Genomic DNA, 24,783 nt, shown 5'->3' on the forward strand with positions numbered 1-24,783 from the left:
TAACTACACATTTGGACCATTTATGTGTAGCATATCAACCTATTAATTATTTAGACTAAATTGGAACATTTTAAATTTACAATTAGTAAATAAAAAGTAAATTTCAAGTTTACTGACTCACTTTTAGTAGCCCATAGGCCAAGTACACTAAGTATAGTTGGACGCACTCTAATTAAAATTTTATTTTTGGTGTTTTTAATATGTTATTACAATATTCTTCTCACAATGGAGGACATATAGAAAGAAAATAAGGATTAAAAATGCATTTCTGAGTATTTCTTTATTCAAATCGTTGTGAATCAGGAGCAGACAAAAAATGTAGTTTAAAAAAGATTGTCATTGTGTTATGCAGAAAATATGCCGGTAGGATCACAAGCTTTCTGTTCTCCTCCATTCTGATGCATCCACCTGCAGAAAAATAGATCCATTTACGCCTTTGTTTTCCTCGTCAAAAGTGTACGCCCGGACTGCTTTAATATCACTCGCAATTTTTGTTGCACCGCTAATGTTAGGTTGAATTGTGAGGGGCTGTAAGCTAAGCTTACTCTCTGCCAACAGTCCCACCCAAAACAGAGGTGAATTTTTAATGAATACCTGCTGCTCTGCAAAAACTATGTCCTAGAAAATGACTGTTTTTTTTAAACATTTTGCCTAAAAAGGGCATAATCATAATTAAAAGACCACTGGAAACACTGACTTTGACCCTTGTGCTATCCTAGGCACTTTAACATTGGGAGTTGGGTCATCCAGACCCACTAGACAGTGTGTTAAACCTTTTTTCTTCAATGATTTGTGATCTTCACTGGTGTCCATGGATTACATGAAATCTTTCCACCTTTGACATGGTAGGGAGAACACGTCAATGTAAGGGTGGGGTCATCTAAGATAGCACAAGGGTTAAATAGACTCCTTTTTGCGAAAGATCACCAATTTTCTCATTGTGTTTAGAGATGTCGCCACCTGTTGGGCCATAGAGAGAATGCCGATTCCATCAAACTATTGATCATTTGTCAAACAGCACAAACCGAGCTTGGCACACGAGTCTGCGCTCAAACACAGGGGATGATCGTGATCCGTGGCCGTACAAAGGTGATTCCAATGTCCGTGATTACTGTTTGCAAAAAAAAAGCACAGCAAGGATGAAAACCTGTCTTTGTGAATTCATTTTAATCACTTATAACACAATGCATAAGATGAATTATTCGGAACTACTTTAAACTTTTTTTTTTAACTTGTTGGTAAAGTATTAGGCTACCCAGGACAACAAAAACAGAGGGGGAACCCAGAAAACAGCCACAGTTTCTGCAGTCATTTACGATTTAAAAAAAGAAAAAAAAAAGAAAGATTTGTTTCATTGAAAGCTCAGTCATGTTGGTAAAATATTCTTTTGCATAAAAAACACTTTGAAATTTCGAAGTAATAACAGAAGGATGAAAAATATTCTGCAATTTTTGGTAAAGTTTCATTTGTTTGTAGTAGAGGAACGTTTTATGTTCATGTCTAAGCAAAAATGTCCTTACAGTCGCATTAATGACATCAAGAATGATTGCAAACACAAACCACAAAAAAGAGGCAGTGCAGAAAAAAAAAACTAACACTTCCTCCCCATCAACTTTTTGGCTTTGCGTCCACGCAGTCAGCATGGTGCTCAAAGTGTATTTACAAACAAATATCAACACACAAAAAAAATACACTACATGTTTGTGCAAAGAAAAAGGATGGCAAAAATTGGATTACAACAGTTTGATACGTAAGGAGATGAACTACATTCAGCTACAATAGCCTGCGATAGTGCAATATCTACACAAACACACTTTAATCCACTCACTTGGACACACACACCTTCACATACACACACATACAATCACACACACACACCTTCATGCACACAATCAGGTCTTAGGGGCGACTCCGGCGTACAGCTGATCGGGATTTTCCCTGCAGGTTCTGATCCCATCTCTGAAAGACATGGTGACAGTTTCTGTTAACACACACAAGAAACAGCACCACCAGCTGGTGACAAATATATAGTTCTGGTCCAGGGGCGGAGCTACATTTTATGTTGGGAGGTGGGCTGAAGACTTTGAAAAGGGTGGCAAATTAGAACAGCAGTGGACAGCCATTTCAAATAAAAGGATCAAATTTAGGGAGCTCAGGATTTGAATTAAAAATATTGATGTTATTTTTGCATTGCCTAAAGAAGCTTGTATTGATGATTTCTTGTTTGTCAATAATGACACAAATATTGGCTCATAAATCGGGGAACATTTATGCTCCACCTCTGTCCCAATGGCATTAAAGTATCGGTACTGAGAAGCTCCATTGTCTGCCTAACTAAAGAGGCTTTGAGAACGCCATAACTTCAAAAACAAAAGAAAACCGTCCTTTTTTTTACAGAGACACTGTGCTTTTATTTCAGTGTTTATGCATGAGGATTATTCCATACACACCTTTACCTTCCTGCCCATTTTATCCTTCCACTTTTGAGCTATGGAGCTTTCAATCAGAAGCAACCTGCAACCAACAAAAACAAACCACAAATACATTTCTAACTCAAAACACATTTAGACCCATGGCAGAAAAAAGATAAAATTGTTGTTTTTAGTGGTACATTTTTACTATACAGCGGGGCAAATGGAGAGTTTATTTGTACAATGGTGCAGAAAATAAGTATCTATTACAAGAGTTGTCTAAGGATACCAGGGTCATAATTGTACACCTGGACAAGACCAGAATGAACCAATCTACAATTACCAGGCAGCTTGATAAAAAGAAATCAACTATTAGAAAATAGTTTCTAGAACTATCAAATAGTTGCTTCTACGTGGCTCCTTCATATCAAGAGGAGCCAGTTGAGGTGGCTGGGGCATTTTGGTCCTGATGCCTCTTGGACACCTTCCTGGGGAGGTGTTCCGGGCATGTAGACCCAGGACATGCTAGTGAGACTCCTCACGGTCCCCTCCAGAGGAGTGGGAGGAAGTGGCCGGGGAGAGAGAAGTCCTGGATGAAGAAGATGAATACATTGACAATCTCTCTCCACCTGGAGATAAACGCAAGATCTTACCTAGTGGGGTACAAATGATCTTAAGAAAGGTGAATAAACAGCCCATACAGGGGAACTGGTCAATGACTTGGGACCAGAGCTGGGATCCCAGAAAAAAAAGGTTACTGTAGTAACATGAAGTGTTACTATTCTGCAGTGTTGTTATCCTGCAGTGCTCCAAAGGCCCACCTGCTTATGCCTGCACATGCTCAGACCCATTTACAGTTCTTCAGAGACCATCTGGATGATCCAGAGGAGGATTGGGAGAATGCCTTGTGAAACTAAAATAAAACTGGTATAAACACTGCTCGCCGTGTTAAGGAGACAAAATGCTGAATTACGTCCCAAGAACACAACACTTACTGTGAAGCATGGGGGGTGGTAAAAATCATAGTTTTTGCCCGTGTCTTCTGCAAGGGGGGCAGGATGACTGATCTGTATGGTGAGATTTTGGACAAAAACCTCCTTCCATAAGTGTTGAGGATGAAACGGGCCATTCAAGCTAAATAAATCTGTGAAAGGAGTTGAAAGTCTGAAAATACTTATTTTCTGTTCCATTATACAAATAAATTCTTTAAAAAAAAATCAACCAGTTAGATTTCTTGGATTTTTTTCTACAGCTCCAATGTCCATACCTTCTGAAGATTTTGTGAAATTAAACCTATCTGGCCGTGGTTCCATCTGTAAAGTGCTAAGTCATATTTAATACAGACATAAATAATAAAATATGTTGAACCAGTGCTGTAATGTAGAAGAATGCAAAATGCCCCCCACCTGGACCTCTCCTCATCCTCATAACCCATAATGACGTATTCCTCTCCAAGTACCAGAGGAGGACACAAGCAGGAGGATGAATAGTAGAGAGTCTGCGCCTCCTTGGGAATGTTAACCAGGGAAGATTTAAGCACCTCCTTCACCTCAACCACCGCTGTGGGCTCCAGGCCTCGATTTCTCACCTCCCTGACCCTCGCGCGGATCACTGGAGGTCCACACATGCAGATAAAAAACATTAGACTGTTATAAAATCAGTCAATTTAACTCATAACATCTGACACAGGAAATTCAGAAGGAAAAAGCAACAGAAGTTGGTTAGACTCATTTTAAGAGAGAAGCTGGTTTTACTGGCTTCAAGAAAGTGAGGACGACAGCAGAAGACCAACATCTTATCAGATACGATCACAGAACATATAACCAAGCAGGCCCCTAAAGTGAAACTAGTGGTGATAGTGAGAGGGCACCGTCTTCTTCATGTAAGCATATTCTTGTGAATGTAAAACTTCAGAGCCTGAGTTAGGCCTTAGTCACATGCACCTGTATGGGGTTTGACCTGTGCAGGTGTTATGATTTTTTTGGGCTGTTAGGGTCAGTGGAGGGTCATCTTAAACATCTTAAAAGGAGTGCTGGTGTGTCTTGCAGTTCCCTTGTGGCTCATGGAGCCACCTTAAGAAACTTCAGGAAAACGGTATGTACCATTGTCGAGTGTGTGGTAAATGTACTGTGAAGTATTTGTAAGGATGATACTGTGCCCTCGCGCCGCACTCCAGTGCTTGGTGAGGTGCGTGTGCAAATGCTGCATGCATGGGGTGTGCAGGTGATAGTGCTTATAAGACGTCCGTAGTATACCACACAAACTACAAACTAATGACCTAAATTCCTAATTTCTAACAGTCAGTCTGCAGCACAAAGCATGCAATGAGCACGCAAAGGAGCGTGCACTTGAACAGCAGTAAAGGGCCCCTTGTGCAGTGAGTAGGATTGGGGTGGGCGTAAAAATCTAAACAAAATCTGTATGACATGCCTGGGTTTCACCCCTACTTACCCTTACATGTTGCTAAAGCTTTCACTATGACGTGTCACTCGCAGCATGCCCGTAGGAAAAATGTGTATGAACATTTTCGCTCTATGGGTTCACCGAGTGGTCTACAATTTTAAAATTTCGTGCAGGTCACCAATGCTCCCCATACTGGTTTGTACATTTTTCTTCCACAGACAGCCCGGATCCATCCGTAAAGGTAGTTGTGACTAAGCCAAAAGCTGTAATGATGCAGCTTTTTCTTGGAAAAACTGAAAGCTTACCGTAGTTGTAGTTGTTCCTCAGGTACGTTTTCAGACTCATTTTGACCGTCTTACATTTGCAGCCTAAAACAAAACAAACAATCCAAAAAACAGAAATGTTTATTCAATGAAACAGATCTGTTTCTGAGTATATTCCTTTGTTCAGTATGAAAGGGATTGTCACATTGAAAGTCTACATATGTTTAGGTCAGTTAAAAAGCTGATAAGGACCTAATGAGTATTAAAGCCAAATAAACGACAAATAGTTTGATGTTTGTGCTTCGTTAAATGGGTAATCCCTTTTCCCAGTGCATGTTCCACCATGGAGAAAGAGTAGTCTGATGTGGGAGAGGGGGAGGGCACAGCCGGGCAGAACTGATAAGTGGAAGGATGAACCACAGTTAAACTCACCTGCATTTGGTCCTCTGCAGTGGAAACTGTTGGAGTCCATTGGAGAGTCTGGACTGGATTCTGTGGAGGGAGAAAAAAACCCAGAATAATTTGTAACGCTGGTTTGCTGGTTACAGATATTTCAATTATCTTGAAGAGAATAGTGATTAGTTCCCTTTACTTCTTCATGACCAAAACTGCATTGCTTAATAGTTGGTTTATCTCTGTGTGACAAAGCCCTGGATTTGTCTCAAACGGCACCACACAAAAACTGGAAGTTTAGAAACAGCAGGTGTTTTGGTCAGTTGTTGGCTTTTCTTTTTATTTCTTTAAAAGGTCTCGTGCAGCATTATGCATAAAATATTTTTGCAATTCAGTTTGATTAATGCTGTCATCTGTTAAATAAATATGTGTTTGTAAAAGTCCATATCACTAAATTCCACCTTCTACCAAATAGAGATGAACTCTGCTGCTACAATCAGAAAAACTCCTGTGGTCTTCTTTGACATTCAACCAAACTCTGTGACGCCATTTTTCCAAAGTAAGAAACATTCCCTGGTGCTCTAATAATCAGTCCTACCTGCCCATATATCCATCATGACATATCTATCATACATAATGATAGATACAGTCATCCAAATGTCCTAATTTATCAGATAATCCCACCTACTGTGTATAAACGAATAAACAGTCATGTTATGTTGGGTCACAAACACAGCAGGGTAGGAAAGATTCACGGGGGGGATAGGACAGATTCGGGGTGGGGGGTGGGGTCCACAGTTTCACGAGTTATAGTATGTTGTCCACCCGGTGGTGTCGGGTGCAGGTGGAGAGTGAAAGAAATGTGTGCAGCTGTTAGTACAGAGCTGTATGGAGAAGTGGCATCAGTGTTAAAATGAAATCATCCAGAAGATCTGCAGCAGATCCGTTCCTGTCCGCGCAATGAATGTTTCAAAATCTGTGGGGTCTTTTGAACTGGACACCATGAGCGGAATATGGATCTATGCTGGAACTGAACCGCTCAGCCAAGGTTGAATTCAAATTCCGTGCAGCACTTACGGTGTTCGGTTCAAAAGACCTTACTGATTTTGAAGTGTTCACTGCGCAGACCGAGAGATACAGATCTGTCACTGAGTTATGGCGCAGTGTGAAAACAATGACTCTCAGAAGCTAAGTAGTGAGCTAGCCTCAAAGTTCAGAGCTAAGTTAACAAGTGTAGCATTGCATTAGTTGCATATAGCATATGATTTAATATAACCTAAAGATACAAATACGGCAAAAAAAATACTATAGTAACCACTAGATAGAAGAGATGGCACAAATTTATGGGCCGTCCGCCAAAACAGAAAATTATGACGTAATTTTAGATTGTGCTTGCGCTTTGAGTGCTTGTAGGAATATTTAATTGGTAGGAAGGATCTATAGAACACTGGCAAAAAATATCTGCTAATGGGATAAAATGAGCAGAAGAGTCCAGTTGGGCCCAAATCTATTCTTAACTTTAATTTATTTCTGCTAAGTGTTGCATGTCAAAATGCTAAAAAAAATAAAGAAAACAATTCCTGGAAACTGCTGTCAGCCAAGGAAAGATGAAGGAGAAAAGGACTAAGTCTCACCTGGATTACATCTGGTCAGGTCAGTGTTGTAGGGATCTGCAGAGACACAGACAAGGACAGCTGTCACACATGGAAGGACAACAAGTCTGCTCTTTTATTGACAGAGTTCAAAAAGAATGGGACATGTAATGTGTGAAACAAAAGACAGTAACGATGTATCTATAAAAAGCTAAGTTCATGCAGAGAGTTGATTGTACGGGTAACAGGTATATGGGGTTGCATGTGTAAAAACTATCCCTACATGGAGCTAAAACGAGATAAAAAACATCAAAACATGTTAAGTCCAATTCAGCCCAATTTCAGTTCAAATTCAGACCAAACTGTTGTATTTCAGCATTAGTGGGAAAAAAAGTGAAGATGAGGAATCAAATAATTGTAAAAAGTTGGTTTTCAGAACAATTTCTTCCCTGAGCGTGCAGAATCGCCCTTTACATCGAAAACTTTAATAATAATGATGGGTTGGATTTTTCTGCACTTTTCCAGATGCTTGAGGTGCTTACAAAGTGTCCATTATTACTTCATACTTGGTGATGGTAAGCTACTAAAGTAGCCACAGCTGCACTGGGGCAGACAGACAGAGGTGTGGCTGCCAGTACACGCATCACCGGGACATTCACACGCATTCACACACCAGTGAAGCCACACTGGAGGCAGGGCGGGTGAAGTGTCTCGCCCAATGACATTACGACAGTTCACTGGGGGGAAATCGAACCACAGATCGATCGATTATTGGCCGACCTGCTCAACCACCTGAGCCACTGCCAATGTGTCTAAAGAACTTGGTAGATTTTATTTCTAAGTAGAAATATTTAAAGGTTTTGAAAAAGCAAAGTAAATGTAGTGCCAGAAAAAAGGTTTATTGATGCGAAATTATTGGCCAACTTACTGAGTAAAGTTTAACCCGCAATTACCTTGAAGATGTAACTTCAAAAAATAGTTTAGACACTATAGATGTGAAAAAACAAACTCAAAACTGAAATTTGGGGTTTTCTTATTTTAAGATCCATACTTGTCCTGCAGAAACTAGAAGTTCTCAGAAAATAAGAATTTTAGCTGAAGTACATTTTATTTTATGACACTTGCTGAAGTCACGGGAATTAAAGTTGTTGTGTTTTTTGCATTTAAGAGTATTTTACTTTTTTTGGCAGTGTAATCAGAGGGCAATTGTCACAACCAGAGTCATTATAAGCCATCTGACTTGACTGGTTGGCATCAAACAAAGTTCAGCGAGCAGAGTGAGAAAAGAGGTCTAGAGCACCACAACATGACACCAAAAGGCTATACCAACACAGTATAATTAAAAGTCTGGCTCAGATTTTCAAGAAAAATGAATATACATCTTTAAAATATGGTAGTTTGTTCTTCATAGTGAGAGGAGAATATGTCTTTTATTCTATGGAAGCGATTCTGTAGCATAAATAAAAAGCAAAGTCAAAACCAGAAATGCTTTTTCATTTTCAAAATGAAGCTGCATTTTTTGACTCAAAAATAAAATGAAAAAGCAATCCACCAAAATGCTTTTTCTTTTCCTTCCTCAACACAGCTTATTCTGTCACTTAATTAAAATGATAATGAAAATGGTATTTGACATTTCATTTTCAAGACGTTCTCTGGTAAATGTGTAGCATAATTCATTTAGAAATGTTTAATTTGACGTTTAAAATAGATTAATAGAAATGCTTTTTAATTTTCAAAATGAAGCTGCATTTTTTGACTCAAAATTTAAAAGAAAAAGCAATATACCAAAGTGCTTTATCATTTTATACTTCAACACAGCTTTTTCTGTCACTTAATTAAAATGACAAAGAAAATGGTATTTGACATTTCATTTTAAAAAAGGTCCACGGTAAATGTGTAGCAAAATTCATTTAGAAATTTCTAATTTGACAATTAAAATGGATTAACAGAAATGCTTTTTAATTTTCAAAATGTAACTGCATCAAATGAATCAAAATTCAAATGAAAAAGCAATATTTCAAAATGCTTTTTCATTTTATACTTAAAACCGCTTATTCTGTGTCATTATTAAAACGAAAATGCAAAGAGGGGACATCCACCCTGGGAAACTTGTAGCAATATTCATTTCTTAAAAGCATTAGCAGAGGGGAGGCGGGGCGATGACGTCACTGCTTTCTCCGTGTGTACTATCTTCATAATGTGCTTTTATTACTGTCATGATTATTATTAAGGGCCTGCTCTGCTCGATCATATGTTTTTAAATCCGTGCGGTCAGACGACGCTGAAGAAGTTGGGTTACGATTCACAGCTTCTGATTCGCGAGGGAGATAAAGGAACATTCTGCTGCATTTCTCGCATTAAGATCCAGGTATCCAGGTTTGAGCAGTCCAGGTCCAGCGGTTTGTGAACAGGACCCGGTTTTAGGTGATCTCAATGCGAACACAGACACACCAGGTCTCTCAGCGACAGCGGCCGTACACACGGAGAAAGCAGTGACGTCATCGCCCCGCCTCCCCTCTGCTAATGCTTTTAAGAAATGAATATTGCTACAAGTTTCCCAGGGTGGATGTTAAAATGCAAATGCAATCCCCTCTTTGCATTTTCGTTTTAATAATGACACAGAATAAGCGGTTTTAAGTATAAAATGAAAAAGCATTTTGAAATATTGCTTTTTCATTTGAATTTTGATTCATTTGATGCAGTTACATTTTGAAAATTAAAAAGCATTTCTGTTAATCCATTTTAATTGTCAAATTAGAAATTTCTAAATGAATTTTGCTACACATTTACCGTGGACCTTTTTTAAAATGAAATGTCAAATACCATTTTCTTTGTCATTTTAATTAAGTGACAGAAAAAGCTGTGTTGAAGTATAAAATGATAAAGCACTTTGGTATATTGCTTTTTCTTTTAAATTTTGAGTCAAAAAATGCAGCTTCATTTTGAAAATTAAAAAGCATTTCTATTAATCTATTTTAAACGTCAAATTAAACATTTCTAAATGAATTATGCTACACATTTACCAGAAAACGTCTTGAAAATGAAATGTCAAATACCATTTTCATTATCATTTTAATTAAGTGACAGAATAAGCTGTGTTGAGGAAGGAAAAGAAAAAGCATTTTGGTGGATTGCTTTTTCATTTTATTTTTGAGTCAAAAAATGCAGTTTCATTTTGAAAATGAAAAAGCATTTCTGGTTTTGACTTTGCTTTTTATTAATGCTACAGAATTGCTTCCATATTATTCTCTTATTTCAGCAAAATGTAGGAAACCTGGTGCATCAATTCTTTTGATGACATGTTTATTTTCAGAACTGTGACTTTCTGTGTCGTGGATCACTTTTTAAAAGATGGCTTGGGATAGATTGATGAAAAGAAATGACAGTAGATCACACGTGTTTGGAGAAAAAATGAAAGCTAGAACTAAAAACAAAGATAAAAATGCAGACAACAGAGAAACCATCCATCCCATTTCAGGGACATTAAAAAAAGTATTTTAAAGGGGTTCAGGTTTGCTGGGATGAGGAAACCTTTACACTGCTATATGTGTGCTTTGTGATATCAGTTTTAACTAGGATATTTCTCAGGTTTTGTAGAAGACTGTAAAATATACAAATCTGCATTGTTGTATTTAGTTTAGCTTCTTTTATTTTGCTTTTATTTGCGCAGATCGCTTTACGTTTTGTTTTTTGTTCCATGTAAGTTCATTTTGTATGAATAAGTAAAATGTCAATAAAATATGAGAAATAAAAAGGGGCACTTTAAAATCAAAAAAGGAAATTTGAATATTTTTGCCATCTTCAGAAAATTTCAAGATGTCCTACTTTACTCAGAGGGAGCTAAAATAAAACATGCTTCAGACGAGTGCCACTGAACAGTTTCGTTCAGATTCACAGGTTTTTCCACTGTTGCGGATTTGGTGAATTAACCTTCATATGAGAACTGGACTAAGTGACTCCTCCCCCTGTGCCATTCCAAACAGGAAGCACTCGTTGACTTCTACAGAGAAATGAACCAATGTTTTCAGTCATTTTACTGGTCAGAATAACCCTTCTTGCTCTGATACCTTTAAATTAACATGTTCTTGATCATCCCCATTTTTTTCACATTTTTTCTGTAGAGCAAGTTATTCAAGTTTGAAACTGACCAATCAGGTTTAATCTCATGTTGAACATTCAAAAACATTTGACAGATTTCGTGTAGCCCACTTTCAAGTGGTAGGGGTGTGGACTTCCAACAAGCTCGCTCCTGATTGGCAAAAGTAGTTGCCATAGAAACATTGAAGTAAACCATTTTTAGTGGGTGACGTCACACTCAGTCCAGTCCTCATTTACAGCTAAGAGATGGGTGCCTTTTGTGAAAAAATACATTAAAAGCTATTTTGGATTTTCTTTCAAAAAACAAAAACAAAAAACCTTTTGAACAACATTAAGGTCAAAGTCTCTCAAGAAACAGAATCAACTTCAGTCCATTTTGACCGGAAACTCAGCATATCAGAAAAGATAGAAGAAAAAAAAACACTAAAGGAAAAACTCCCAAACTATTGGAATTGAGCCCAGACAGCTCAGGGATGCGTGGGTGTGCCAATAGGAAGGTCAACGAGGGTTTAGATGAAGAGTTTTTTTTTTGTTTTTTTCAGGACCTTGTCCTGTTTGGAGAAGCAAAGGACAGTGAAGGTTTTATTGGGTGTAAAACGAGTGGGCCGCTTGCATCAAGGCGCTCTTTGAGAAAGTCAGTGGGAGTGAAATCAGAAGGGAAATGACTCACGCTATCTGTTCGTGAGGGAACGGCAACAGTGTAAGGGAGCAGGAACTGCCGAACACACAGACAGGGCTCAACTTGGCAGGGTAGACGGAGCACAGAGGATCATGTGGGAACGGCCTGGAAACATATTTTAATGTTCCTTTCAAAGATTTTTGTGTGGTTATAAGTTAATGTTTTATTCAACACTTGCTTCAGCAGTTCTTAATTCTGTAAAGGCATCTGAGATACACATACCTAAGTTTTTTTGGCATGACAGCTCTCATGGCTTTAGCATGCTTTCACTGGGGATCCTCAACCACCAGAACTGACTTGAAAAAATAACAAATTTTTCTGGCTGACACTGGAATCAAACCTTCATCCAGTCAGGCTGGGAGCCAAAACTCTCCTTCTCAGAGCATGCTCAGGGTTCCTGAGTTTGCCCTTCAAAGAACAGATGATGAAAGATGAAAGGTTTTTTGGATGTTTTTAAATCAGCACGTCAGGGAAAAAGTGTGACTGGTAGCAATTTAAAAGGTCATTGACACAGTTTGTTTCAAATTATTTAAGCATTTTCTGTTTATGAACCAATTTCTTATTCTGTGAATGCATGCCATAGCAGTTGGATTTTATTTAATCATGCTGATATCATCCTGGCCTAACTTTTAATATGGAACTTGTTCCAAACGTGTTGCATTTTCTCCAAAGTCCACCAGAGACAGGTTTCAAAAAGGGTTCACGACCTTCTGATTAGTATAGTGATTTTACATCTAAAACAAATTCATTTACAGTTTTGCATCGAATATATTTTACTGTTTTAACCGAATTTTGTTTCCATCAAACTTTGGGTAGCAGGGGCTAATCTAATTGGAACTTAAACCTTTGCATTGTATTCTTTGTATTCTTTACTTTGTCCCTCCTGATGGTCTTTTTTTAGCACATTGTTGGGCAGAGTAAATTCTGGTCAGTAAATTTGAGCGACTGGATTGCTCAGTTGGTTATTCCCAGGTTCATGGGAAACCAGGGTTTCATTCCCAGGGGGCGTGATGAGCTTCATCCTTCGGGTCCTTGGGCAAGACCCTTCAAGTTACTGCCTAACTATTTAGCCACAAAGGGACCCAAATCTGGGCCCCTCCTGTGCTGATAAAATACAGGGTTGTGTCAGGAAGGGCATCTGGAACCCTCTGTGTGAATCAGTTAAAGCTGAATTTGCTGTTGCAACCCCTAAAAGGATATGCTGAAAGGTGAATATCATTTTTTTTTTATTTGAGAGCACAGTTTAACAATATCATGTTTAGATATTATTGTGAGGGCTGCACAATGGTGCAGTGGTTAGTGACATGTAGTAAGCCTACCCCCATTCCCCTCACCTGAAGAGCTCTCTGTTTACACACTCTCCTGCTAGTTTACAGCCCCTCACAACCCCAACCTAACATTGCTTATACAACAAAAATGGCAATTTTTGTTTTTTTTTGCCGTATTTGGCAATTTACAGTTTTGAGCCAGATGCCAGCTCACACAGATTTCCAGTTTGAGTTATTCACTTTGCTCTCATTTGCAGCTGCTTGCTTTAAATTCCTCGAAAAATGATAATGTAATAGGTCAGCTGGGTCTGCCAAAAGTCAAACTAAAATCAAGCAGAAAGATCTAATTTCAGAGAACAAAGAGAGAGAGCGTTGGGATGGACAAACTGTGTAAGTAAGAGTCCAATTCAGGAGAAACACCAACAGAGCACATCTGAACACAATACTTGAGCCCACTATTGTCAAAGTGTGGTCTTAATTAGAGACAAGGACCTCATCTTATAAACGTGCCTTTTCCATTTTAGTGTTTTGCATGATTTAACACCTTCTTTCTGTATAAAACCATATAAATGTAATCAAATACCAACTTTGCAGTAGCCATATAGAGCGCTTTAAACGACTTCCCTGATAATGATGTTTCTGTGCTCCTCGTGGTCCTTAGGAATAAACGAAATAAGCAGAAAGTTGATGAGCTGAAGAAGCTGGCATTACTGAGCAATAAAAAAAGAAAAATTAAGTTACTATTCTGAAACTACGATAAACTCAAGCCATGTTTAGGTCTGGATATGCTTCAGCTTTGTCCAAGAGTTTATAGAATCTAAGAGGGTATTCAGACTGGACACATTTGGTTTTCTCAAAGTGAACCAGAATTCGTTTCCCTTGATAATACAGAACAAATTTTCAGTCTGAATACACCCAAGTGGATCCTGGTCCGGGACCAGAAACCGCTCTTTGACTCATCTTTGGAGATGGTCTCGGTTCATTTCCAATAGGACTGAGCTTCAGTTCGCTCTGAGATTCCTCAGTCTGAACACAATCCATGCTGGAAGCGAAACAAATGGTCCAAAACGTCCACTGTGGCCAGTAGTCACATGATCTAAACACAGTCAGAATGCAGCAACAGATGAGCTGCGGACAAATGTAAAGCAATGATTGTCATTTTATCAAAGAAGAATAAAGGGTCCAACTCCTTATTTGTTAGAACATTTATTTGAATACAGCTGAAAACGCTTCTTACATGCTTTTCTGTCTCTCATTATGCTGGATGTGCCTGGCGCTGCTGTGACATCATCCTAAAATCTACCTTGTAGTTTCCTTAACAGAATCACAACCACAAGACCCAGCAACTCATTGAAATGTGGTTGAATGAATGCAGGCTTGTTAAAACAGCTTTTAAGATGATGCACATTGCTTCTTACTGTTTTTCTAACAATCTATATGTCATAAACACTTATCAGCGTACCTTCATACCCGACGTCTCCTCATCACTGTAGTTTCTAGCATTCTCTGAGTTAAAGTACAAACGGGACATCTCCTTGCCAGTAACCGCCTTGCAGCATGGCTCGCCGTACCAAAGTAATAAGTAAAAAGTGTTGTTCCCGACATTCAAAACTGATAATCCAAAAATAACGTTTTTAATAAGTTTACTATCCTGAAAATGATTTTACTATATTGATCAGCACGTTTGTCTTTAGCTTGTTGTTTTGCCCCGCCCTCGTAATTCCTGGCCAATGACTGAAGACATCTTTAGTCACGTGGTTTTGTTTTCAAGCTTTGGTCCATAACAGAATGGTCCGCTTAATGCCAGTCTGAATACAGACCAAACACAAGCTTCAAGACTCAAAGCATTTTTCAAGTCTGAATAAACCGTTAGTGTTTTGTTTTTGTTCGTTCACAACTGAGATTTCTATGTTTGCTCAACTCGTTTTAACAATGTAAATCAACAGCAACAAACCAAATCCGCTTCTGGCTTAAAATCCTTTTAGCTTTTAACAAACAGCCGATAGTTTACTAAACCTTCTCAGCTCTAAACCATCTGACAGCTGACAATATGATGAATGAATGGAATGAATGGATAGGAGCTCCAGTCTCACACTCAGATCCTGTTTGTGCTCTTTTCCTGAAAGAGGATTTGGAGATTTCTTTTATGTTAATGTGTTAAACTACATTTAAAATTACATTATGGCAAAACACGTGCAAAGCTGCAGAGCAACATAAAATGGATTTCCTGCTACTGAAATATAACATTTTAGTGTCTTTATCTCGCTTACTCTCATTACCGGCGATCATAAAGGGACCTCCAAGATGCTTTCTTCTTCATATTTATCAGGTTTTCTACAAAACTCATGCAGAGTCTTTTCAGCCTTAAATATTACTAGAGTTTTCAGTTTATTTAAGTAAGCGTGCATACTGTCACTTCACTCTTTTATGGAACCATAAGGACAGTTTGTGTTGCCCTTTAAAAGACTAGTGCAGGGCTCTGCAACACTTAAAGAGCCATTCGGGTCAATTTCCTGCAGACAACAACCCAGTAGGAGCCACAAAGTCTTTTTTCACTATTTAGAAGCACAATACACTACTTTGTATTTATGTTATTTTTATTGCCTAATAAATATGATACATATAAATCAAATGATGTTTTTTTTAAGAGATGGAGAAAAATAGCTTTTTTTCAAAATATTAAATAGTTTTTAACTTTTGACAAAGGTTCACATACTTTGTTTTAAAAATGTGTCACAGAGGTAATACAATGTCAGCAGAGATTGGAATTATAAATAATTTACTGTTTGTGGTGCATCTCAGCCAGAGATTTGTAAAACTAAAATGAAATCAAAGCTAATTAAACGACCTTTATTGTATTTTTCAAAAGAAAAGTGCACTTAAAATCCTTGAATTTGTTCAAAAATAGAAAATCTGGTGTGCCTTATCAGACCAGACTGTGTTTACTGACCTCCGATTGATTTTCTGTGGTACATGACAGCCAAATTGTTTTTCTTCGACTTATGATACGTACTGTCATTTACCTGTTTGTGAGTTAGTTGAATACAGTTTGAATTAAAAAAAAAAAAGAAAAAGAATACAGTTTGATTAAGTTCACTTTAATTCTTTTTTATTTACTTTACTACTTATTAACTTTTTACTTTACAGGTAATTTTTGGGCAAAAGCTAAAAGTTTTCCATATTTAAAAATTCTAACCTTTTGCTTTTAGTTTAACCAGAGGAAAATAATTATTTTAGAAAATAATATTAAAAACATGCTTTATAGGTTAATTGGTTACTCCACATTGTCGCTAACCTGTGTGAATGTGAGCGTGTATGGGTATGTGACTTGTGGCCCTGCAACAGACTGGCGATCTGTCCAGGGTGTACACTGCCTTCGCTGAAAAGAGGGTCCGGCAGCCCCGTGACCCCGAAAGGGACAAAACGGATTTAGAAAATGAATGAATGGATAGCTGGTTACGTGCAGGACTGGCACCTGCAATGAGTTTTTATCCATGGGTCTTGGGCAAGACCCTTCGTGCTACTGCCTACTGCCTATGTAGCAGCAGGATTGTGTCTGAAAGGGCATCCGGCGTAAAAATCTCTAACCAGGTGGTTTGGCAGAGATTTCCATTTAACCAGAGAGCCAGAATGTAAGAGAAGAAGAGCCACATGAAGAAACACACAACCTTTGAAAATTTTCAAATGATAATCTTAAATCATTTAAATAATTGTCAAGGTCTGAGAGATAATGTTGAAACAAAATCAAGTTCACCATCTAAGTAAATGAAAGATAGTCTTAATTGTGTCAGAAGCCTGATTTTGTAAATAGGAGTATCTGTCAAGGATGCTGCTCTGGAGTGTGTAAATATTAGATCTGTAAGGATATATTCTATGCACAAAACAGTTCTGGTAAAAGCATCACAGGATTATTTCCTAAAGAAACTTCTAAACACTCCAGTAGCTTTTGCTACTGTATCTCCCCGGCTTTGCTTATTCTTTAGTGCGTGTGTTGGTAAGTAAAACGAGGCAGTGACTCTAATCAGGAATTCTGCAAACCATTAAGCAAGTTTAAAATCCATCTCCTCCACTAGCTCTGACAAGATAAAGACAACTTTGAATTTGTTCAACACTTAAACTTAGAGCAAACAGTGAACGTAAAACAGGAAATAAGACTCTTTTGAAAATCTGCTACATGATGACAACAACTACAGGAACGGGACGACTACCTGGTCCTTCCGCTTTGACGATGGCTTCAGGTGAGATACAGACGCCACGGTCGTACAGCGGCAGCTCGCTGCAGTCCAGGCTGTCGGGCCAGCTGTGGTTGTAGCGCTTCATCACCGGCTCACAGCCGTACTTGGCCCGTTCACACACCGCCTTGCATGGCTTGATGGGCTCGTGCTGGAAATCAATGGTGCAGATGGGGGCGTACATGGCACACAGGAAGAAGAGTAGATCAGGACTGCAGCCGGTTCCTGGACAGGCGACATAACACAGACACGCTTCAGATTTTTCTGTGTAAAAACTGATAACATTCAGCAACACTTGATCATTCCAGCAGCTCAAGGAAACCCACTGAGCTCTAAAAAATAAACCCCTGAAAACTGCAGGATATTTTCAGCTATATCTATTAAAAATGGTCAATTTGTCTCAGACTTTCTCTTGGTTATGTTAAAAAAAAACTTATAAAATAACCCAAATGACAGTGAAAAAGGACCAACCAAACATTTAAAAAAATATCTTATTACACAGAGGATACGCTGGGTGCGCCACAAGCTTCCTGCTCCGCTCTATTCTGATGCATCCACTTTTAGACAAATAGATCCATGGACGTATTTGTTTTCCTCATCTGAGCTGGTATCTGGATCCAAACTGCACGGCTGAATAGCTCTAATATCGATCACCATTTTTGTTGTAAGCTAGCGGGAGAGAGTGTAAACAGGTGGATGATGGGGATGGGGGTAGGCTTTCTCCCTGCCAAAAGTCCCACCCACAACTCAAAGGTGAATTTCTAATCAACTCCAGTCTCTCTGCAGAAACCCGTTCCTAAAAAACAACACGGGTTTTTTGGTTTTGGCTAAGAATTAAAAGACAACTGGAAATGCTTTTACCATAGATCAAATGATTATTAGAGTGGCTCTTTAAATTAAAAAAACTTTAAATTTTTAAAAACTTTTTCTGCTATGGAACCATCTTGGATGATTGAGCCGTCATCGATTTCATGATTTGATTGTGTTCATGGTACATCGCTTGTCCTGGGAGAGGATCCCTCCTTCATGTGGACATCCCTGAAGTTTTTCATTATTTTCCCGCTTGGAATCCATTTTTAAAGGAGTTTTTCCTTACCAAGAAGGAGGGTCTAACAGCAGGGATGCCCAGTTTAGCCTGTTTAGTTTAGCAATTACCTATTGAATTTTATGACCTCCTTTTTTTTCCTATTGAATTGTATGACTTAAGTTCATGTTCTTATACAATTACTAATTTGAAGTGGTCATTGAGACTACTATTGTTGTAATATTGGACTATATACTGTAAATAAAACTGAATTGAATCTCAGCTCTCTCCTTTTATGTCCATGGATTTGGTGTTATTGACACAACATGTTTAAAAGAGCAGTTTTCAACTTTAAATCAGCTCATATCCCAGCTGGTGCTCTGTGGGTTTTCTGACAGCTATCATTGTTGCAAAAGCCTTTGTCTGAAAGAAGTTGCCAAAGAAAATCTTGTCTACGAAAAACAATAAAGGTCAGGAAAACACATCACAGCATACCCATGCTATTAAATGAATTACCATGTAGTCACAGTATTTTCCACTGAATTGAAGTGGGTTGTGAAGTGCACTCAGAGCGTAAAACCTGTACTTTAGGAGGTGGAATGCAAGGAGACCATTTTCCAGCAGCATTAAACTCTCACATCTGTTCAACAAAGTAAAGGATGCTTGTTCAGTCTCAGCTCAGTTCATCTGAACTTGAGTTGTTATTTTTTTCTCAGCAGGACTCACTCCTCTTACATCAGTGAGGGAACGCCGTGTTCAGGAACCTCTGGCTGACCACACATTAGATGTGCATCTGAATGGATAATGTAGATGCCATACGACCGTCTCTTTCACAGTGGATGACACGAGACAGAGGTCAACGGTGGTCAGAAGAAGCAACCAATGTTCTTATAGTTGAGGAGGCTTTGAGGTTTGGCTGTACTGCTTCTCAGTGAAATATTGAACTTGTGAACTGAAACCTGGTTTTGGCCTGCAGGTCTTTCATTAAGACATTTTTCTGGTCAAAGTCTGCAGCTTTCTCACTTTGTCCCTCAGCTGAGCTTTGAGTCCTACCAATCCTTCAACGTCTGGATCAGGAATCGTCATTGAACTTTAAAAGACAAACGTGGCACGCTTACTCATGGTTTTACAGTTCAGAATTAATGTTAAATTCATGGGAACTAAAATATGGCAGAGGAACAGTCTGTTGTTTGAAGATTTTGGTTGCTTGAGAAGGTACTTTATGAAGGTAAAAAACTTAAAAGAAAGAAGTCTAAATGACAAAGTAAAGTGAAGCCGATTTCAATTAGCTGGTTAAAAAGCCTCATCTGGCTGTGAGCTGGATCCCTTTCTCCAACGTCTGTCTAAACTCCAGTAGATGTCGCAGGTGTCGCCCAAAGGTCAAAAGCCCAGCATGATCAATGTTAGGAAGTACTGCAATGGATGAAATTACACCCGTACTTACATATTTTGACATATTACACAAATGTTTTACCTTGCTTGAAGACCCAAAGCGTCAGTGTCTTGCCCAAGGACACATCGAGAGACAGCAGTGGTGCAGAGGCAGAGTGGTCAACCTCTGATCTGCAAATCCCAGGTTTGGTTCCTGCTTTGCCTTGTGTTGAAATGTCCTTGGGCAAGACACTGAACCCCAAATTGTCCTGATGATTATAGGTTGGCAGCAGCGGAGCCACCATAAGTGTGTAAGTGTGTGTGTTTGTGGATGAATGGAACTGTGACTAAAGCATTTTGAGTCTAAAAGCAAGGTAGAAAAAAGCTATTCAAGTACATGGGGCAAGGCAGGAACCGGACCTGCATTCCTCCGGTCAGAGGCTGACCGCGCTACCTCTGCACCATATCTGTGTTGTAAAGCAAAAAAATAAAATAAAATGTATTGCAGGAATTACAGTATTATGTGCTTTGAATACATGTCTGTAAAAATACAAACATTACATGTCAATTTTTCAACAAAATAAAAAAGTACAATTTGAGCCACATTGGTCTGTGTTCTCTGCAGGGTCAGAAAAAAAAAGCTTTAACCTAATAGTGGATTTTGCCCCTTAGGGTAATGGTCAATAATTATACATTAGTCTGTAGTTTTGTTGAAATGATAAGAGTATTCCATTTGTCTGGAAACTCCCTGATGGAGCCTCCCTGAGGCTCAGACAGGAAATCCAGACCAGAGCCAGTGTTCAAGGCAAATGGGAGAATGTGTCCACCAACTCCACGCATCCACCTTGGCTGGTTCAAGACCAACAATACAAACCTGAGGAATAAAACCAAACATTTGCTTATCTAAGAGGAAGGAGTTGGTAAATACCAAGTAGCTACAGAAATGATAAAAAACCCTGGAGAGTTCAGATAGTGACGCAGCAGTGTGTGTACCGAACGTGCAAATCAACACCCTAAATACTTCAGATTGTGAAATCAGTGCATTCCAGTCCTGTGGGGAGAGGGGGGTTCATTAATGCAGTCTCACTCCATGTATGTTTGAGTGCCATCCATGAATTTTATTTATTTTTCTTTACATTTTCCTTCTGTCCTGGAGAAGAAGAGGAACGGTTGTAAACTACTGACGATACCAACGGCTGAAACCAATTCCTTTATTTTGGCTCAAGAAAGTCTTTCAGTCACTTCACTTCTCCAGACCATTTCTCCTGCCGAGGAGCACCCTTATGCCTTTCTAGATGGAAATGAACACACACTTATCCACATCAGAGTCTGGGTTCTTAGAAATCCCAGAGAATACCAAAAATGTCATAATAGTGAATGTGGAGTAGAGAAAATGTGAAAATGTCTTCAAAGACCCACTCCAATAAAAATAGTCTTTTTTGTGTCTTTAACACTTTCTTGTACCATTTTTCTCATACTTGAGGACTTTGATAAAATAATTTATGATTAAAACTGTGTTTCTGAGTATTTCTTAATTGAATCACGTTGGATCAGAAAACCGGATGCTTGAAAAAGCTAAGACTAATTACAGTTACTGAAATGGCCGTTCCTCTGCCCCCTTGTGCACAACCTGGCCTGCTCGCCCTTAGGTCTGCTTGGCTCAAAACTGTACGACTGGATTGATTCGATATTGCTTGTCATTATTTTTTCGGCACTAATGCTACTTTGGGACTATAAGCCTGCGCGTGAGGACGCAAACAAAGCTCCCAACCACAAACCAGAATTGCATTTTCTAATGAGCTACTGCGACTGGGTATAAAATATATCTTGAAAAAAATAAGAGAGTATTTTTGACTTTGACTAAAAACTGCACAATCATAATCAAAGGGACTACTGGAAACGATTTTAAAAAGAAAAACATGGTTGGAGTGGGACTTTCAAACAAAGAACAGTAAAAGGACTATTGGGAGTGGCAAATTTTTGTTTTCATTTGTTGTTCTTTTCTTTCTGGATTCAACTTGCCACTTCTGCCCGCTGCAAATGCGAATAAGAACTTGAGGGTGCATAAAAAATAAGTCTTATAGGGATAGTCAGTGATTTTTTATGTATTTATTAATCTAGTCTAATAATTCTATTTCATTTATTTTATTAGCATGTTGAAAGATAAGTATCTGTAGAATGAGCAGACATCAAACAGACAATAAAATCTATCCCTCTGTAAAACATATATATAAAAATGCATGGTTTGTGTCCAGCTCAAACATGATGATTAGGAATTCATTTTTGAATTAGAAAAAGAAAAAAATGATATATATATATATATACACGCACACACGCTATTGTTGTTCAATATTGCAGGAGTGGATGATGAATACATTTTTATAACCAGTTTTAATGTAATGGATGGGTTAAATAGTCTTCTGACAATTTGCTTTTAAACAAGTTCATTCGTCATCAGGAATCATGGGTAAACTGAGGCTTATATCTAGTTTCATTTGACTTTTTTTAAACATTTTCTTTCAGCTTAAATGAAGGTTAAATCTATCTGAGTCACACAGTCAGTCACATTAAGTCAAACCCTGAGCTACTGACCACCTTTCAACCCAGACAGGAACAATGTCATAAAATATTTGCAAACAATGTTGGTCCTAGTAGGCATTTATTTACTGATGTTCCATCAATATAAAAATGAAATATGCATAGCCATGAGATTTGTTTGTGAAGGAGGTCTTTTCCTATAGTGAGGACATAATATCTATTTTTGTTATTTAAAACGATCACTTAGTTTTCATTTGAATTTTTGTAACTTCTGCAACAACCTTGACTAAAGACAACCCCCCACAAAGTCTGTGCATTACTATCTGTGGGGCGAGGATGTGGAATATAGTGGTAAAAATGTAACACAATAAAAAAACAACACACACACACATACAAACTGAACTTTTTGGAAACAATTAAATGGAAAATGAGATGCCTAATGGGACAATGTACGGACTTGTGAAGTTGTTTGAATTTAAATCTTCTGTGTTTAATGTGTAAAAATGCATCCATACAAATCCTTTCAGAGCTGAGGTTGCTTTATTAGATTTTTACCACGTAGAAGTTCTATTGTGCATTTAACTAAAATGCTGTGGGTATGTTTGTGTTAAACAATCAGCAGCTTGGTGTCACTGTACAGTATGGTGGTAAAAAGGGTTATAAAGGAAAGAAGATCTAGTTTGGTGTTTAGCTAAATGTTATCAAATGACAAAAAGCACAGTATTGAAAATCTTTGTCAGAGGATTTCTCTCATGAGAATGTATTGATTAATTGACTAAACCATCAACTGAACGGGTGAGTCATCAATAAAACTTTATCCAAATTACTTACTAAAAAGTTTATAACAATTAGTGTTTATTTTATTGGGTATCTTCTGAAGTTAGAAGGTGAAAGCCTCCTCCTCCGCAGCGTCTTTCCGCGCGCAGGAACTGGCTCCATTGGAGGAGTTCATTCTCTAGCGCGCGCGGGACTCACCCAGCAGCCCCTCGAACTGCTCGATGGCCAGCACGGCGTTGTCTTGGGTGCTGTGGTGGAGGTGGTTCGGCATCTTGGTCATGTTCCACGGCATGGACCTGCACAGGGGGATCCGCACCGGCTCGCAGGACGCCGCCAGCACCGAGGCGGGCAGCCACAGCGCGCACGACGCGGCCAGGAGAGACACGCAGAGCGCAGGGGGGAGCATGACTTCACGCAGGGTGGGTGCGCGGCGAGGACACGGCTGTCCGGGGACGGCTCAGTCATTCACGGAAAGTTAGATCCCGTTCAGGACAAGATTCCTGCTGATTGGTGCTTTTCTGCAGCTGCCGTCCCGTCCAAGAGAGCTGGAGGGTGGAGCTGCTTTCTTATGCACACATCCACCTCCTCTTCTTCCTCGATCCCTCCTTCTTTTCTACTACCCTCCACCCCCGCTTCTTTCCTCACCTCCTTTTCCCCCTCTTATCATCCTTCGTGTTAAGACAGATTCCTTTTAGATGAAAAGTCAACAGAGCGAAAGCCACTTAAGCTCTTAGACATTTGTCTTGTTATTTCATGGAATAGGTGCTGGATTTACTCACAACACATGGGAACGTCAACAAGCACCACTCCACCCATTCTGCTGCAGTTTATCCAAGAGACTTTATTTTGAGAGTTAACTTTGTGGTTGCCAGCCCCCAAAGGCTCATCACAGAGGTTTAAAGACCAACTCCAGATAAGGTTTTTAACATTGTGGCAGTTTTCTGAAAGAGGATATGCATAAAGAAAATTCATTCATCTTCTTCTGCCGTTTTATCCCTTTTGGGGTCACGGGGTTGCTGAAGGCAAAGGCAGGGGACACCCTGGACAGGTCGCCACTCTGTTGTAGGGCCACAATCACACACCCATTCACAGTCACACCTAAGGACAATTTAGAGTAACCAATTAACCTATGAAACATGTTTTTGGACGGTGGTAGGAAGCCGGAGACCCCGGAGAGAACCCATGCATGCACGGGAGAACATGCAAACTCCACACAGAAAGGTCCCCCATTGATGTTCTGGTTCAGGTCCCCCAGCCAGGACTTGAACCAGGGGCCTTCTTGCTGTGAGGCAAGAGCGCCAACCACTGCACCACCATGTAGCCTAAAAAATTAATCCTAACATTGAATTTCTGAGTTTTTTAAAATTATTTTATTTTTATTTTTTGTATTCAAATTGTTGTGAATTAGGAGCAGACAAAAAAATACAGTTTGAAAGAACATCGTATTTGTGATATAGAAAATACGGTTGGCAGGCCTTAAGCTCCCTGCTCCACTCCATTCTGATGCATCCACTTGCAGGCACATAGATTCATGGACGTCTTTGTTTTCTTCCTCTGAGCTGGTATCTGGTTCAAAACTGTACATATGGATGGCTCCAGTATTACCTGCCATCTTTGTTGCACTGCTGATGTCAGTTTGGAGGTATGAGAGGCTGTAAGCTAGGGGCTATAAACCTGGGTGTTTAAAGGCATCTCAACGAGCTCTCAAATATCAACATTTTTCCAACTTATTCT

General features: G+C 39.0%; 1 protein-coding gene across 1 annotated transcript; it reads right to left on the minus strand.

Moving 5' to 3' along the window:
* Positions 1-1,148: 1,148 nt before the first annotated feature.
* On the minus strand, positions 1,149-23,606 carry LOC101168409 (frizzled related protein). Its single transcript, XM_011489500.3, has 8 exons — positions 23,248-23,606; positions 17,316-17,564; positions 7,105-7,140; positions 5,510-5,569; positions 5,120-5,182; positions 3,818-4,022; positions 2,451-2,514; positions 1,149-1,959 (listed from the first exon to the last, which is right to left on the minus strand). Exons 1-8 carry the CDS (start codon positions 23,453-23,455, stop codon positions 1,900-1,902), a joined length of 945 nt encoding a protein of 314 aa, XP_011487802.1. The 5' UTR covers positions 23,456-23,606; the 3' UTR covers positions 1,149-1,899.
* Between the last annotated feature and the right edge of the window lie 1,177 nt (positions 23,607-24,783).

Source organism: Oryzias latipes, chromosome 21, assembly GCF_002234675.1.
Source record: "Oryzias latipes chromosome 21, ASM223467v1".
Taxonomy (NCBI): domain Eukaryota; kingdom Metazoa; phylum Chordata; class Actinopteri; order Beloniformes; family Adrianichthyidae; genus Oryzias; species Oryzias latipes.

Bases quoted from the DNA above. Each gene is read 5' to 3' on its own strand.
- LOC101168409 (XM_011489500.3), bottom strand. From the start codon at position 23,455: ATGCTCCCCCCTGCGCTCTGCGTGTCTCTCCTGGCCGCGTCGTGCGCG. The intron at 7,141-17,315 runs GTAGTCGTCCCG...GTGTCTCTGCAG, and splicing joins CGTCAAAGCGGAAGGACCAG to ATCCCTACAACACTGACCTG. The intron at 4,023-5,119 runs GTAAGCTTTCAG...GTGGACCTCCAG, and splicing joins GAGGAACAACTACAACTACG to TGATCCGCGCGAGGGTCAGG.